The sequence below is a fragment of the Neolamprologus brichardi genome, chromosome 5 (assembly GCF_056152115.1).
Source record: "Neolamprologus brichardi isolate AB-2024 chromosome 5, ASM5615211v1, whole genome shotgun sequence".
NCBI lineage: Eukaryota > Metazoa > Chordata > Actinopteri > Cichliformes > Cichlidae > Neolamprologus > Neolamprologus brichardi.
The window spans coordinates 31415520-31433660 of record NC_142108.1 but is presented as its reverse complement, the minus strand read 5'-3'; the positions used below and the strand labels follow the sequence as shown (position 1 = coordinate 31433660).

General features: G+C 41.5%; 1 protein-coding gene across 1 annotated transcript in view; it reads right to left on the bottom strand.

Moving 5' to 3' along the window:
* Positions 1–4344: 4344 nt before the first annotated feature.
* The window catches only part of nckap1l (NCK associated protein 1 like), a 30930-nt gene continuing 17133 nt past the window's right edge, over positions 4345–18141 (bottom strand). The window contains exons 16-31 of the mRNA XM_087841063.1: positions 17961–18106; positions 16135–16267; positions 15614–15733; positions 15079–15218; positions 14347–14478; positions 13413–13631; positions 13105–13235; positions 10964–11061; positions 9350–9443; positions 8469–8551; positions 8143–8223; positions 7153–7246; positions 6953–7069; positions 6277–6386; positions 5016–5105; positions 4345–4785 (exon numbers count right to left, since the gene is read on the bottom strand). Coding sequence (XP_087697189.1) covers positions 4669–4785; positions 5016–5105; positions 6277–6386; positions 6953–7069; positions 7153–7246; positions 8143–8223; positions 8469–8551; positions 9350–9443; positions 10964–11061; positions 13105–13235; positions 13413–13631; positions 14347–14478; positions 15079–15218; positions 15614–15733; positions 16135–16267; positions 17961–18106 — 1905 coding nt within the window. The 3' untranslated portion in view covers positions 4345–4668. The remainder of the gene's footprint in view (positions 4786–5015; positions 5106–6276; positions 6387–6952; positions 7070–7152; positions 7247–8142; positions 8224–8468; positions 8552–9349; positions 9444–10963; positions 11062–13104; positions 13236–13412; positions 13632–14346; positions 14479–15078; positions 15219–15613; positions 15734–16134; positions 16268–17960; positions 18107–18141) is intronic.

Genomic DNA, 18141 nt, shown 5'->3' with positions numbered 1-18141 from the left:
AAAATGTGCACCACTACGCTAAATGCGTTGTATCTGGACACTAAAAGGGGAATTGTCTGTTTTTTGAGACATTAAAAAGGTCAGAGCGCAAAAGACCAGAGGAGACAGCGAAGCGCATCTCTAAACACTTTTACAGATCTAGGCCCAAAATCTATTACCAGCCTTTATTTATAGTAGAGTATTGTGAGAGTTGAGCAATAACGCGGCTTGGGAAAACCCCTGCCTCCGGTTTTTCTCTCTCCTTGGCCGTGCTGCTTTGGCTGCTGGGTCAGACTCACTCTCATGCTCCCATGCTCTTTGACATGACATGGCATATTGTAGAAATGAAGATAAGTAACATCATGTCATATGATTCTCCATCTCCTGTGTCACATTTGGGTATTTCTTTTTTTTTTTGTTTTTTATTTATTTATTCCCTCATCGAAAGCAGCATCGAATTTCAGATTATTAAAGAATCTACTTGTGGAAATACCAGAGGCTCATATTCATGCTGTTCTATGTAAATTAAAGGCTGCAGAGGAGTATTTCTTATGTATAACCTTTTGAAAAGAGAATTTTCCTTTGTGTGGTTGCTAGCCTCTTGCTTTATCTTAATGTTTTCCCCTCCATTTATCTCTCATCACTCCTGTTTGTCTCTGATGATGACGAACACGCACCGATTGCTCTCTCTCCGTGGACCGACCTGAGCCAGTGACTCCTGCGCTTCAGAGGAACTCAATGTTGCAGAAACAGACCGTGCAGGAGATCACGTAGAGGTGTTTTTGTCTGTTTTTACAACAGAATGTTAAAGAATAAATGAATACACAAACCCACAAAATCTGGTTTAGCGCCAAGCTTCACTTGTTTCTGATGCAGTTCTGAAACCTAGTCGGCAATGTGGGTAAGACTAAAGGGCAAAATCAAACAAAAAACAGAATTATTATATTTTTTCCACTTTCCTCCAGTTGTGATAGGCACTGCAGAAAGTTATGGTTCATTTTGCACTAAAATATATTTAAATATTATTATATTTTATCTCAAAAATATTTTTTTATTATTATTATTTATTATACCTCATAATCTTTAGTTTTATACATATTACTTTCTGTTTTACAGTCTTGATTCCACATCAAGTCATTTGATTCAGCAGTGATGTGATTTCTTAAAAGCCCAAGACTTAAAGCTTAAGTTTAATTTTTTGTGCACACGATCAGGGAAATCTTGAAAACATATTTTTTGCATATTTGTATTGCATTCGAGATCCACCCATTTTCTTCTGCTGATCCAATTCAGCCTTGCAGGATCTTATTCTAGCTTTCACAGGGCGCCAGTCTATCACAGAGCTAACATAGACAACCTTTCAAGGTCACACTCACACCTATGGCCCATGTGTTTGGACTGTGGGTGGAAGACGGGGAAATCCACACAGAACATGCTCCAACCCAGGATCTCCTTGCTGTGAGGCGAGAATGATGCTTGTGCTAATCACTGCACCACTACAGTTTTATAATTCATAATAATTGAATTGTAAAAATTTTGATCCAACCATGAAGTTTAAATCCATCATGGAATAAATCCTGCATAACTAGCAAGATTTCCATAAATGTCATAAATATAGCGAGCACTATAAGTAAAGATATTACTCCCACTGCAGTGGTGTGAAGGCAGACGTGTCAGCCCAACGTGGACAAATGAAACTAGAGACACGTGACTGACCACACGGCACAGGGACAAATCATTTTTATGATCAGGTGATCAATACAGTGCACGACATGCAGTGTTGGGGAGTAACGGAATACATGTACCGCCGTTACGTATTTAAAATACAAAAATATGAGTAACTGTATTCCGTTACAGTTACCGTTTAAAAAGGTGGTATTTAGAATACAGTTACTTTGTTGAAATAAATGGATTACACGGCGGTACTTCCCTGTTTCATATTGTGGCGGGTCAGGACTGTTTGGGTTTTGTTTGACAGCTACGTTCTGTTGCTCCAGGCTGCAGCGTTACGGTTGCCATGGTTACAGGGTGACGCTCTCTTTCTGCCTGTTTCCTGGGTGAGAGAGGCCTTTTTGTTGTTGTGCTAAGCTAAGAGGCAGAATGCTACAGGTATAGCCCTAAAGAATGTAGCATCATAGGCAGTGTAGTCCGTGCTGCAGGGAGAATGGACTGCCATACACGTTATGTGTCTGTGAGCGAGGGAGGGAGAAAAAGGAAAAGTACGAGCTGTCATCGAGCAAAAACGGGAGCTGGAAGCATGTAGATATACTGCAGCCAAGAAGAGAGCCTGACGAGCCCAGTTGTAAGTAAGCTATTAAGACTCGACTGTACACCGTGTTCGTGTTTTCCTCCAAAAACAATAAGTTCTGTTGGAGCAGCCTTTCAACGCCTCTCTCTGTCTCTCGCTAGCAAAGTTGACCCAGACAACAAAGTAAAGCTAGTTTTCAGCTACCAGCCCGACACAGAACCCACCGTATTAGCCAGAGGTCCCTTTACTACGGTTCGGAGCCGCGGACCTTCAGTAACAGTAATAAATCACAGCAATAGTACATTCATGTAGTTGTAAACAGCATGATAATATATTAAGTAATCCAAAGTATTCAGAATACGTTACTCTCATTGAGTAACGTAACGGAATACGTTACAGAATACATTTTGGGGCATGTATTCTGTATTCTGTAATGGAATACATTTTAAAAGTAACCTTCCCAACACTGACGACATGCTTACTCCCCTAACCTGTGCTTCCACTCTATCTGAATTATACTATACTTATACTATAATTATACACTTGACAGAATAAATTTATCATTTTTGGGTTGGCAATTTGGGACAATTAACGTCAATTAATAGACTATGAAAATTAAAAAAAAAATACATCATATCAACAGCGTTGCACTCCACAATCACAGAATCACAGAATCTACAGAAATTATGATCATAGGGTAAGAACATAAATAAATGCCTCACCATCCCTGTGTTATCCTCGATGTCACAAGGCTGAGATCTCGATCAGCTGCTCCACGTATCTTACACGTTGGTGTCATGACCTCTGGATCGCACCGTTTGTTGGTTTAAGAGAGATACGAAATGTCTTACACCTCTGTAAGTAAATACAGCATGTGCAATTATGTCATGATGTAAACTAGTTTATGTTACCTATGCTGCTCCTTGTTACGTCTCCTGTGTATGTAAGCAGTATTTTTGCAGTGTGCACAGTATGTGGGTGTAATCCCCTAGTGTTCAGCGCTCAGCTGGGGACGCTTTGCGTCACCAATACAATCAGCAAGAGAGTGTTCATATCAGGACCAGAGTTTCCACCATGTCCTCAGGGGCTCAGGATAGGCTGTGCAAAGGGAAGAGTTCATATGCATGCAAGGTTTCCTTATGCAGAAAAGACACGACGGTATTAGCACTCATTCTTAGAGCATGTTTTTATGTGTGATTACGAACACAAATATAGAATTTTGAATCACTAGCAGACATTTAATTAATCGTTCAGAATACAAATAAAAGCAAATTAGCTCCTGGTTTGCTCAACCTGCACTTTCCCTGCTACCATGAATTATGGATTATTTTTTTAAAAGTTCTTTTGATCAAATTTGTCATAAAACAAGCCAAATCCTTAACCAGTGATTTCAAACAGCATCTAGCTCACGTTATAGCAGCATTATAGTGTGTTGTAAACCTTTTATTTCAAATCTGAGTGAAGAGAGAGGAGCCACTCTACTACACAGGCAAAGAAAAATCTCCATTAAATCTTTACGAGTATAAGGAAGAATAAAAAAATAGAAAAGGAAGGTTACAAGGCGGGTAGGTGCTTAATGGGATGCATGATGAAATAAAAATGAGCAAATCTTCCACCTGATATGTAGCTATTCTGTGGACAAAAGTGATGAAAATAGAAAAGGAAGGAAGAAAGGAAGGCCGCTTTTCTGTCTAATGCACAGAAAAATATTCCTTCGCACGTACAGATTAATTCTGTTCATAATTTTGCAGTTTATTCATGAACATTCATCTCCATAAATGTTCCTCATCGTGGGGACTGAAGCTCCCGTGCTCCCGTGACAGGGCTCGGTCCCCGATGTGCGCACGTACACATAAACACCGCACACAAGCGCACACGTCTCCGCCGTGGTAACCAAAGAGACACAACGGCAGCATAGACAGGGAGGAGACCGAGGAGAGGGCAAAATGGAAGAATGGCGTGACATGGCAAATATAGTTAGTGCAAAAATATAATCGGTGAGGGCCGCCTAAAATTAGCAACAAGCACTTCCAGCTCCGTACAACTGGAGTGCATCATTTAAACTGTCCATGAAATATGGAGAGGACAGGACTATCATCCAGGGAGAGAGGATGAGGGCAAGTGAGGATGAAGGACAGACTGGAAATAAAAGGGCAAAAAGCGTATTATTGTCTCTTTATTCATGGAAAGGTTGTTAGAAACAATGTTATACAGCATCTATGTATGCAATGATTTATGTATATGGATGGGGTTACATTTTAAAAACATATATTATTGTACTCATGATGTATCTAAAGTATAATACTGGATGTTACAAAATGATTTTTTAAAAGGTTATTATGTAAACTGAGCGCTATAACACTGATATTGTCAAAAAAAGTACAGCACATATTAAATTAATCTGAATAAATGTTAAAAGAAAAGTATTTTTAACAAGATCTTCAGCCCAGAGTCACAATGAAGGACTTGTACACCTCCCTGTAGGCATTTCGGAGGAGAACGTACGGGAAGCAGCTCTCCAGCATGTCTTGGCTCAAGAACGGAGACTCCTCCACGATCTGAGTGAGTGAGGTTTAAAAGGAGTCGTTAATTGTTCAATTATAAATGCTTTGAAGTAGAGAGGCATTAAAGAAGACGCTGCAGGTCTGACCAGTCATTGTAAAGAGGAAAAAAATCCTCAGCTAATTAACAGCCACAGGCTTTTCCATTTAGTCAGACGATAAACTCGCAGATTCCTCTCTGTAAGCTCGAAGCGCATGAATGATTCTCTACACGCTGCCACACCTACCATGTGCAGGAGCAGGTAGATGGACTCTCGGTTTTTGATCTCCATTCTCTCCACGTTTTGTCCCAACTGAAGCAGCGTGGACGAGGCCAGCTGCGGAAGGACGCGAGGACAAAAAAAGAGACACGTTTTTGCTGCAATTGTCCTCATTTAAAACTTAAAACTCCACTTAAAACTATTGAAAACATTTATAAAAGAAGTTTAAAACTACTTGACAAAAAACCGACTTCCCACCACCTCTGTCATGTGTTAAAAAAACATAAATTACTGAACTTCAATAACTTCGTGAAACTCAAAAGAGTGTGTTTAATATATAAAGTCTTACACTCCCTTGCTCCACCACCACTAAAGCAGTTCATTAGGCATAAAGAAAGCTCAGACAGGACCACTCGAGCTACAATCCGAGGAGACTTGTTTATACCCCACAGACGGACAGCGTTTGGGCAGAACGTCCTTTCTGTCCAGGGTGGACAACCCCTTCCTCAACCCGTTAGAGAATGCTCGACATTCAATTTGTTTAAGGCAAAGGTTAAAAACTGGTTATGGACAAATCAAGTGTGTGATCATGTATGAGTTGTGTAGTTTTAATGTTTTATTTGGAAACAGAATGGTGTGTATGTGTAAGTTTGGTGATGGAGTTTTTATTATGAATGAATGATGAATTTTTATGAATTATTTTTTTATGTTTAAGGACAACAGATGGAAATTAGCCTTTGGCTATAATCTGGCATGTTTACATTCATGTAATTTTTTTTTTTTACATTTATGTTCATTAACATGCACTGTCCTAAATAAATAAAATGGTATTTATCTTTCGCCGTATGACTTTTGCATTTGCTGAAAATCTACGCATCAGCTCAGATGAGTGTTGTCTGTGAAGCGGTTTGTTTCAGTGTTTTCTAACCTTCCGCTCTCACAATTTCTTGCTATGACTCAATTTCCACCTACACCGCTTGTTGTACGGAGAGATAAGAACTGTTTGTGTGTTTTTTCCTTCGCAGGCTTAATTATTAAGAATACTTTTAGAGCCCATCGAGCATTTCACATAAAAAACAGTCAACATCTGATAAAAAGATGCAGCATGATGGTGCGGGCGGCCTAACTGATCTTTTGAGTTGTATATTTGTTGTTTTACTTGTTATTGGCTTTTCAAACATAGTGAAAGTCAGGATTTAATTTATTCAGCATTGGTTTAAATCATTCAGTATTTCTGCTGTAATAAATTTGCCCAAACCACATCACAATCAGCATCTGTGTCACTCACCAGGAGAAACTCTTTGAGCTGCTGCTCGATGTTCTTGTTCTGGATGGTGAACATGGCAGCAGCCAGCTGGTTGATAGCTCTAGCTAAACAGTGGATGTTGTTGTTGTGGCCTAAAGAAATATAAATTAAAAAAAGCTATTACGACCACAGAAAGGATGAATTTGAGGCCCAACGATTTTGGAAAATTTACTTAATGAACACTTAAGAGGAAGCGTGCTGAGCATATTTCCCCTGGCTTACGGGGTACATTTTTTCAAACATGTCAATGGAAAATCGAGGCAAAGAAAATAATCTGTGACAAATGCCACTCTGCCCTTTGATGGAAATCTGAGCTATTGCTCCTCTTAATGTTTTAGTCTAGGCACAGAGCCAGGCACTTGGGGTCAGCGGGGCCACATGCCAAGAGTAACTGCATCAATGCGCGTCAGACAAAGTTATCTGTAAACAAAAGTCCCTCACAGAAACGTGTTTCTCATTAACTGACATGCTTTGCCTCAGACCATGCCAGACTGGAAAGTATGATACACAGAGATGCTAAAACGCCTCGTGTTTCAGGGCGGAGTACCTCTTTTACACACTATCAGCAGCCGGTAAATAATGACAGGAAGACGGACAGATTAGCCTGGAGAATAATCAAAAAACGACAAGCAGCCGAAAGGAACAAATAAATATTCACCTCCGTGTTCTCGGTTGTAGAACGAGTTGGGGTCGAGGGCTAATAGGGGCAGGGACACGGCGATGTAGACGAGTAACAAACGGGACAGCTTGTGCTCTTCGTCAGGGGATGTGTTATCTGCAGGTATAGGAAAAAAGTTAAATAAGCCATTAAAGTGCAATGCACCGTATCGGGGGTGCTGATCATAGTTTAAGTGTTACCTATCTGCATGCTGCGAATAGCTGCAACGAGGCTAGGATCGATATCACATGGTAGCCCTGCAGCAGAAGCCAGCTCATATATGCTCAGAGTTACCTGTAAGGTCACACAGTATTAGTGGATGGTGCTTGAATAGAGTGCATTTAATTTCTTTGCATGCAGCGTCTCCCTTTTTACCCTAAAGTTTCCCCTTTAGGTACACAAAACGATAATTTAATGACTTGCTTGTCAGAGTTCAAATTTAACGCTTCATTTTAAACATTTCCTGCATTTCTTGCAGACTGTGGGATCCTGATCTGTGCTTTGCGTTTCATAACGCAGCAATAACAGTTTACTTTCCAAGGAGTTACACTAAGTCAGCAGTGGATGTCTTTGTCTTGACACACGGCGTTTGATCTTGCCCTATTTCTGGTTGCATGCATGGTTGGCCCGTCTGGGCAAAATGTTTCCACTGATGTGGTTCAGAGAGCAACGCTGCAGCAGCAATCAGACTCTCCCACAGAGGCATGAGGGGGGCTGCTGACGTCTTTGGGGTTATCCTGGCCCCGGACTGTGGCACGGCTGTCAAGCCTCAATCAGAAGCCAGACGTAAGTAAAGTGAGGGAGAGTTCACGAGTCACAGTCACACAGATTGGTCCAGAGGGAGATAAGGAATTTAATATGTTTGGTACTTTACCAAAATGTTGTTTCTTTAAGCTCCCCAGCTCAGATCTACTGTTGTTCTCCATCTGTTATTTTAATATATAAATTATGGAGCAGCCGTACATGCTATATTCTATACTCATAAACAAGTAAATAATGATACATTTGCAGTGCATTTAGAGTGTTAATACAATAACAGTGTTCATTTTTTCCACGGTGACACAACCCAAGGTCGATCAGCTGCGATGTGATGATTCACAGGCCATGAAAATTTGATTCCTACACATTCGTTCTTGAGTGAGATCTCCATATATGGATGTGTTTTTCTAGCTGTAAAAGCTGGGATTTACCTGGATGTCAGCTTCGGGGTTGCTGAAGTCTCTCAGGCACTGAATGGGTCCCGTCAGGTAGGGGCAGTGCTTATGCAGGATCTAAATTATAGAGTTATATGATGAAACATTACTGAGATCATATCTCAAGAAAGAAAAATACCTTTTTATATTAAGAGCTTTTTTCGAGAAGTTATTATTCATTATCTTCATTCTAGTGCAGAAGAAATGCAGTTTTAGTGTAAAATTATACCAATCATGGGGGAAAAAACCTTGAAATGAAGCGAATCTAAACTATATTCTAATTAATTTCATCATAAGATAATCATAATCCTGTTGGACATTACATCTTTCAGGCATTCCTGGACCATGGCTCTGAAGGACAGAATCACACCGATGATGGTCATCCTCTTCAGCACGTTCTCTCCACCTAGAGGTGCATATAAAGGACATCGGGGGTTTACAGCTGTGCTCCTGCAGCGTTTCATGCATACTCAAGCACAAGTAGAACGAGCAGACAATCCATGGTTTACATTACTGTGTACTAATCATGGCTCAAGTGAACGTGCTATTATAAACTATAACAGGTGAAGTTGTGAAACTGGGACAAGAATGCCACTCAGGTAAAGGTGGTCAACTTACAAGATTATACACAGAGTTTTTATTTCCTGTTCAGTATATTTTTAATATTATCACGATTAAATTCAAATTCAAATTTTATTTGTCACATACACAGTCATACACAGTACGATATGCAGTGAAATGCTTAGACAACTGCTCGTGACCTAAAGAAAAAAAGAAAAGGCTATGAATAAGATAGGAAATAAATATGAAAATTAAAAAGGGTAAATTTAACTAGGAAGGAATAAAATAAAATAAAATATAAAAATTAAAGTTAAAAATAAAATAACTGTACAACAAAATACACAATACACAGTATAGAAATATATAAGAATGTATGAAGAAATATAAATATATATATATACACAATAACAGCAGCTGTACAAGTATTAACTGGAAATGAGGAATATAATGTCCAGTGTTGTGCAATCCACATTATTTAGTGTCTTGTGCAGTGCAAATATGCTTAAAGTGATTATTTAAAGTGATTATAATTATTATTATCTATCCATCCATCCATCCATTCTCTTCCACTTATCGTTGTTGTGTGGATATGTACATTGTTAAATTGTTATCTCCTCGCTGTGCTCCATCCTCCAGTTCTCACCTGTCAGCCTCTTTTTCAGATTGACCATTTCCTCAGGTTTATCAAAGTTGTTCTTCATTTGTACCAGGACATCCATGTTCTCAACCACCATTTTCTACCAGCAGAGAAGGAAGCGACATAAGTGCAAACAGTTGGATGTTAAAACAGGGAGAGGTCAAGGGTGTGAAAGAGCTGTGTGGCAGCCAGAGATGGGCAGTAACACGTTACTGTAATCCGATTACTTTTTTCAAGTAACGAGTAAAGTAAGGGATTACTATTGCAAAAACGGTAATTAGATTACCGTTACTTTCCCGTAGGAACGCTGTGTTACTGCGTTACTAAAACCGTGATTTTTTTTGCGAGAATGTCTCATGACAGTGACGTAAGCGAGTGCGACGTTCGTGACAACAGCTGTGTGCAGATCAACAATGGATCATATATCGAGTGCAGAGAGAGTATGAGCGTGCAGCGTTTAAAGCGTGGAAGTACTGACCTTACTTTGAGTTTGATTCCATAAAAAGTGACAAAAACATTAGTGTCCGTTGTGCGTGGGAAGAAAACTTCTTTTTACAGCGAAAAAACCCCTAAACTTCCGAGCAAGCACCGAGTAGCTACGACGTAATGGGAAACTCACAGAGAAACTCGCGGATTCTTCCACTGACCGCTGCACACCTGCACCAGGGTAACCCTCCGCCTACGACAGTCCTGCTTTACAGGTGAAAATAGAGCAACAGGACCGCTAGTCTTTGACTTTATTTATTTTCTGCTGTGTTTTACTTGCATCTATTTGAAAGACTGAGTGTAAACACACAAAATATTTTATTTTATGTGCTGGAATGTGCAGAAAATAGGTTTAAATATTAAACAAATTTCTTCCAGTCAGTGAATGTTGCATATAATTAAAATTCTTCTTGATGCATAAAGTTAAAAGATTAAAACTAATAAAACAAGTTTTAAAAAGAGACTTTTCCATTTGATTACATTTTGTATGATGATTATGCAGAAAAAGTAGAATTGGGCTGAAAGATCTATCACTTTATCACCTATTCAGGTTGTAAATCGTGTTTTTAAAAAGTAACTAAGTAACTAAGTAATTAATTACTTTTGAAAATAAGTAATCAGTAAAGTAACGGGATTACTTTTGGGGGGAAGTAATCAGTAATTAGTTACTGATTACTTTTTTCAAGTAACTTGACCAACACTGGTGGCAGCATCGTTTCATTTCAATCATAGGTATAAAGTGGTGAGCCAGTGCACCGGTACAGCTGCATTAACCTCTCTGTCTCGTGTGTGAGAGTCTATTGTTTCTCCACCAATGCATGAGCAAAGACAAGTGTTATTAGTGGTCTGTCTCTCTGCTAGACTACAGAAAAGCCACCAAGGAGAACTGAAAGAACTTGGTGAACAGACCTCAAAAGCCTTTATGCAAGACATAAAAAAAACAGTGCACTGCACTTGCTGCACTGTGTGCGCCGCATACACCCAGTCAGCAAAAGCGAAAAATGCTGACGTAAGCAGTAAATGCTGATACGAAAGCCACACCTGTGCTTTCCTAAAACAAAATATGCTCATTTACTGAAATACTAAAAGAAAACAATAAAATCGTCGAAACGTTTGCACTGATTCATACTGTACCTTAAGCTCAGTGACTTGAGAGGTGATGTGCCACATCAGGTTCTCGCTCAGAAACTTCAGGCCATATGCACCAATTAGCTCTGCCAAAGCCTGTAACTCTGTTCAGAGGTTAATACGAACAGTTTAAGGATGGTGAAAAGCAAGGGATCAACAGCAGTTTGAAGCGGTGCTCGATTCACAAAAGAAAGCTTAGATGAAGACGTATTTGTTTCGAGGAGATGAGAAAAGACACCGCTTAAATTTGATTTGTGAGTGTAACTGAATCTGTGAGACAGAAACAACTGCAGCTATTAGGCCGTTCACTCGACTTGACTTGTGAATGAACACGGACAAATAAGGATGTGTGTGGCTGAAATTGGAAGTCGTTCATGGAGAGGCAAGTGACTCACTCTGAGGCAAACAGATACTCACTGAGGAGTAAATATAGAGAACAAAGATGTCATTGTGCGGGGGTGTGTTTTGTATCCTGCACATGTTTAGCGAAGTGCATATAGCCTTAGTGTAGTCATAAAGAGGTACATTACTCCTGCGGGGTGGTGTGGAGGTGGACCGGGAGGTTGTGTGGAGGAGAGACACGCTGGAATAATTATGAGGCATGGAGGGGAAAGTGGATGAGATGATTAGCAATACTGCAGTTCAAATTATCCAAGCAGGGCCAGAATAAACTGCATGACACAGCGTGTGCGAGAAAGCACTTCACACCGCCGCAGTGACAAGCTCCACAAGCTATTGTGCAATAGCACTTCCTCTGCATGCCGTCACAGCAGTCGACGAGACATACGTGATTTTTCTAAACAGAGTGAGTCATCTCATGTACTCTGGAATCACCATCACTAAACGTCCACAGGGGGATTATTTTGAGTCTATCGGGCATACAAACACAGTTTGGCAAAAACCAATAAAAGATAAAAATGAAGAAAAACGACAAAAAAATAAATAAATGAAAACGTGTCACAGGATAAAAAGTGTCAGCTGGGGAATCTGCTTTCAGATTACACCCAAGTGACTGAAATTATTCAGGCTACTGTAGCGTAAGTACAGGAACCGAGTGCGTGACAAGCTCATAATAAAAAGTTGGATATGTTGCTATGGATACTACGGCCTGCAAGTCACTGATAAATGTCTTCTGAATTACCAGCCCGTAACGAACCGGGCAATATAAGACTATATTTCCAAATACATCATTACCACATGCTTTTTTTTACCCTCACTTTCACTTTTATTTTTGTGAAAAGAAGGCGATAGCACAAAAATCTGCAAAAGGCACAGCTTGTAGGACAATTTTTTAAATTATAATAATTAGGGATGCAACGATACCAATTTTTTCAAACCGATACGATACCGATACTTGGATCTGAGTACTTGCCGATACAGAGTACAAAAACCGATACTTCAGAATAATAAATAAACACTTCTGTTTGGAATAAAATTAATACAAATTAGGTTTGTGAATAAAATAAACTTTTAAATTATTGCAGAGTGTCCATATTGTAAACAAACAAACAAAATAATGAAAGTATTTGGCATTGACGAACGAACTCCTCATCAGTCCACTGTGCCGTTAAACCGAGGACTGACATTGCGCACACACTGCTTGTCTTTACCTCTTTAGAAAGTTTTGGCACCATTATCTCCCTGATGTGTGGGCGGTTGGGAATTTCATATCGCAGCTCGAGTATGCTGAGAAGAATCCTATGTTTTCCACGACCGGCATTGGCTGGTCATCCAGAGAAATAAAATGAGTCAGAGCCTCTGTTATTTTAACTGCCCGTGGATTTTCTCTTGACATTTTTCTTCGCTTTTCCAAAACCTGAGTTAAAGTTGGCTGTTCCACACTGCTGACATTTTGTTTAGCCTAGCTACAGCAGCCTCCAGTTTCTCTTTTTTATCTGGAGCTGCCAGTCTCACTCGCCTAACCCTGTGCCTGTTTAGCGCGGGATGTCCCCCTAGTGGCCAATCTAAAAAACTACAACAGAAATGACAAGCCACCCTCTGATTAATGAAATAAGTTAGTATCGGTTCATGGTATCGGTTAACTTTTACGAGTATGAGTACGCACACATTTTACAGTATCGGCCTCGATACCCGATACCAGTATCGGTATCGGTGCATCCCTAATAATAATCAAACTCCAGGCTGACCTGATATATCTGAGAACTCCTCTGCTCTGAAACTTGGTTCAGTGTCAGTAACCTGGCTCATAAAGCAGTGCAGCGTAGGACAGTGGACGATGAGGGAGTTGCTAGCCTGGCGCAGAAGACTCTCGAGGAACCTGGATAAAAGGAAAACCCACAAAACAAGGAACATATGGTAAGTGATAGAAGCTCAGCAGCATTTACCTGTATGCAAAGTGGGTTTCTGTCCAGGAATGAATATACTTTATACATGAATCGCTGTATTTTGATATGTGTGTTTAAGTACAGTAGATACACCTATACATGAGACGGACCAGTTTGTGTAGAGAGTTGTAATAGTCTGCCCTCCGTGGGAGTCGAGCGGCTGAGTTTGCTGCAGCAGTACGCTCTTCACCAGCCGGGTGACGTCCACGTTGATGTAGCACGAGAGGCTGTGCAGATTGGCTACATAGGCTCCTATCCCTGCCAGGAGGTCAGAGGGACGGGTAATCTCCTGGGTGGTCTGGTTGTAATTGGTCATTCTCACGATGATTCTGGAGAAACATGTTTAACCAACGTCACTTGTCATTGGGCTGAAGTGGACTGAGGGTGGACAGATGGGACCTTAAAATGGGTTAAACGAGCCATGGAGCTGCTCCAGGGCTTCGCTGTCAGTTTTCTCTTTTTGTAAGACCTTCATTCTCTCACTTTCTGTCCTTGACGTTATTTACAGTTTCAACGAATCACTGAAAGCATGCCAATCGTCAAGTGCGCTGATAATCATCAGCTATGGCAGCGAGACTGAGGGAAGTATATACAGAGAAACACTGGGTTACCCTGGTACCAAAATCTAATCTAAACAGCAATAAGCACTGAAATGATACAGAGCAAAGGACATGATGAATCTCTTCTGAGATTTTAAGCTGGTAGAACACAGAAAGTGGGGCTCACTACAGAGATGGAGAAGCCACTTTACAAGAGCCAAATGAAAAATCAAAGGCTTGCTGTTTTTTCTGCTCTCTGTCAAGTCCTGCAAAAAAATTATTACTTTTTAGGTTTAATACTTCTGCAAGCTCTATTCATAATAGAGGTGACACTTCTAAACAGAATGCATGCAGCTCCCATTCAAGTATTTTAACATATAGTGAGCATTGTGTTGATATGCACAATGTTACATTTGCATAGCATAAATTAACATTAGATCTTTTTTTGCAATTAAAGCAATTATGAGCATTTGATTAGTATAAAAAAACCCGTATCCCCACATACTCAGAAAGACGCGTCTCAAGTTGAGATATGAGGAACTCTGTAGGGACGACGATGTGGTCGAAAACAACAAAGTCACCGCAAAGACTGTAGCAGGAGCAGAGCTCTGTCAGCATCAGGTGCAGCTTGTCCATGCTAGAAAAAAGGAGGCAAGAGAGAAGGGAGGGTATAATTGTAAAGACAAATATTCGACACTGTAAAACGTATCTGGTTTATCTGTAAGCTGAGGCTGAGGGGAGGAGAAATGAATTGACAGAATTACAACTTTATTAACGAGCTTTCTAAATTTGGCTACTTACAGAATGTGATCAGACGCTGAAAACACTGGAATAAAACGTGATGCCAGTAAAACAGTGCTGTGTGTTCCATCTAAAGGGCGACGGTGCTTCTTTTCACATTTAAAGGCTTGACTGATTCACCTCAGAGGGACTTAAAGTCCAAAATCAATTACACCTCGCGAAAGAGTACTTTCATCCTCTTTTCCTAATAACTAAAAGCAAGACATTTGCGAGGCAGTGAAAGAACTGATTTGATCCGATTCTCTCGTGTGTTTATGTAACTGCTCTTTGACTTTAATGAGGTCTGCTGAAAAAAAAAGCATTTCCAGAGAGTAATAGGGGTGCGTCAGCTAAACTAGACATACTCAAACCATCTGCCGGTTCAGAAAAGGTGAAATCAAATCATATGCTTGAGAAAGAGATGAAAATAATCAGGGGAAACAAGAAGAAAGCTGACTTGTTAGCGACCGTCCTGTCTTTCCTGAGGCTCTCAGCGCCTGGCTTTTCTTTTTGGACCTCTCCTTTTTTTGGCATCTGCTTTTTTTGCTTTCTGTATCGGGCAGCGCTGATGGTCTCCGCGCAGTGCTTCGGCAGCAGCTGAGGGGTTATCAAGTAGGATGTGCATGCAAAAAAAGAAAGGGGAAAGACAAAGACAGATTGAGAAAGAGAGAGAAGGAGGGTGGTAGAATTAAATCCATGTAAGCAAATACAAAGTGACATCTTCAAAAACACATTATGCAACTCTTCATTCGCAGTGCAGAAATCTCGTCAAAAAGTAACCGTTTCATCACATTTTTCTCAAGGGATTAAAGAAACAACATGACTTAATCAAATCCAGAAATGCAGACCTGCCTTATCATTTTATTCAAATTCCCAAGTCTGTTCCCTGCCTCCAGCTATGGCAAGTGTGATTACATTTGGATATGGGTTTTGGCAGGGCAAATCTGTTAGATAATTAGTTTTTTACAGCCCGAAATAGACTGGGACTTCACCTGATCGCAGAGGTTGCGCTGCTCAGCACATATCTCTAACACAACAGTGCTGGTCTGCTTGGCTATCTGCTCCAAGAAGGTGACACACAGGCGCAGACTTCTCTTCTCCATTGCCTCTACCTGGAGACACAAGAAACACAAGTGTGTGTGTGTGTGTGCTGGCACACACACACACACACACACACACACACACACACACACACACACACACACACACACACACACACACACACACACTGTCAAAAGCACAAATGCAAAAATGAGCTGTTTTAATCAACTTAAGTACTGCAGACTGAGCTGGGAAAGAGTGTAGATGCATAAATCTGCACTCATTTAGTCACAACAAAAAGAAGTCTCTATTTCTGTGTAAAATTATTAACTTTGTCATCAGTGTATAATGCATATAGCAGTCATAAACTACGATTCACCACGAGAGCTACAAATCAACAATCATGTCTGCTGTCCTCACCACCTTTAGCTGGTGATTTATTGCTTCCTCAGCACGATAACTGAACACTGACCTCTTCTGGGCAGAGAGGGTCTCCACTCTGACTGAAGTGAGAACAGACCAAAGGGAAGGCCATGAGGTAACGCTTCATGGTCGCCTCCTCGCTGCTCTGGGTAAACATCTTCTCAAAGACACGAGGGTAGAAGCTGTAAAACAGAAAAAAGAGTCGTGAGAGAAGAGAAGAGGAGAGGAGAGGAGGGGAGAGGAGAGGAGAGGAGAGGAGAGGAGAAGAGAAGAGAAGAGAAGAGGAGAGGAGGGGGGAGAGGAGAGGAGGAGGGGAGAGGAGAGGAGGGAAGGAGAGGAGAGGAGAGAAGAGAAGAGAAGAGGAGAGGAGGGAGGAGAGGAGAAGAGGGGAGGAGAGGAGAGGAGGAGGGGAGGGAAGGGAAGGGAGGAGAGGAGGGAAGGAGAGGAGAGGAGAGAAGAGAAGAGAAGAGGAGAGGAGGGGGGAGAGGAGAGGAGAGGAGAGGAGAGGAGGGGAGGGGAGAGGAGAGGAGAGGAGAGGAGAGGAGAGGAGAAGAGAAGAGAAGAGAAGAGGAGAGGAGGGGGGAGAGAAGAGAAGAGGAGAGGAGAAGAGGAGAGGAGAGGAGAGGAGGGGGGAGAGGAGAGAAGAGGAGAGGAGAGGAGGGGGGAGGGGAGAGGAGAGGAGAGGAGAGGAGAAGGGAGGAGAGGAGAAGGGAGGAGAGGAGAAGGGAAGGGAAGAGGAGAAGGGAGGAGAGGAGAAGGGAGGAGAGGAGAGGAGAAGGGAAGGGAAGGGAAGGGAAGGGAAGGGAAGGGAGGAGAGGAGAGGAGAAGGGAAGGGAGGAGAGGAGAAGGGAAGGGAAGGGAAGAGGAGAAGAGGAGGGGAGGAGAGGAGAGGAGATGAGAAGAGAAGGGAAGGGAGGGGAGGAGAAGGGAAGGGAAGGGAGGAGAGGAGAAGGGAAGGGAGGAGAGGAGAGGAGAAGGGAAGGGAGGAGAGGAGAAGGGAAGGGAAGGGAGGAGAGGAGAAGGGAAGGGAGGAGAGGAGAGGAGAAGGGAAGGGAGGAGAGGAGAGGAGAAGGGAAGGGAGGAGAAGGGAAGGGAGGAGAGGAGAGGAGAAGGGAAGGGAGGAGAGGAGAGGAGAAGGGAAGGGAGGAGAGGAGAAGGGAAGGGAAGGGAGGAGAGGAGAAGGGAAGGGAGGAGAGGAGAAGGGAAGGGAGGAGAGGAGAAGGGAAGGGAAGGGAGGAGAGGAGAGGAGAGGAGAAGGGAAGGGAGGAGAGGAGAGGAGAAGGGAAGGGAAGGGAAGAGAAGGGAAGAGAGGAGAGGAGAGGAGGGGAGGAGAGGAGAAGAGAAGGGAAGCAGAGGTGTGGACTTGAGTCACATGACTTGGACTCGAGTCAGACTTGAGTCATTAATTTTATGACTTTAGACTTGACTTGAAAAAATATTCTAAGACTTGTGACTTGACTTGGACTTTTACACCAATGACCTGGGACTTGAATTGGACTTGAACCGGTTTACTTGAAGAGACTTGATATTTCACCCCAAATATAAAATTTAACACGCATATTATATAGAAAGTGTGCACCATTAATTCAATTCATTTATTCAAACCACACTCCGTACGTATGTGTGCGTGAGCTGTAGCACAGCCAATCAAATTAACCAGATTTAAAAAAAAAAATTTAAAAACTGCTGCAAGGAGTTATTATTTTTAGGTACATAAGCTATGAAGTAGTCAAAAAAAACCCTAATGAAATATGCAAAACATGAAAGAAGAGAATCGCAGACAGAGATGGAACAACTTCCAACTTTGTCTGACAGTTGAACTGTGTTGAGAAAAACACAGATTTAAAAATCACATGGTCTAACATTTACACTGACCAGAAGATGGACAGCTCAGATGTCTCATACAGCATTTCTTCTACAGCGTCCACCATCTTCGTGTGAAACTGCGTCAAGTTCATCACTTTCGCCAAGTCGGGATAGTCCTTTAGCGGAAGGGGGGCCTTATTCACACTTGTGTAGGCCTAAAAAAGATGAAGATGCGACGCTGGTTTCTGCT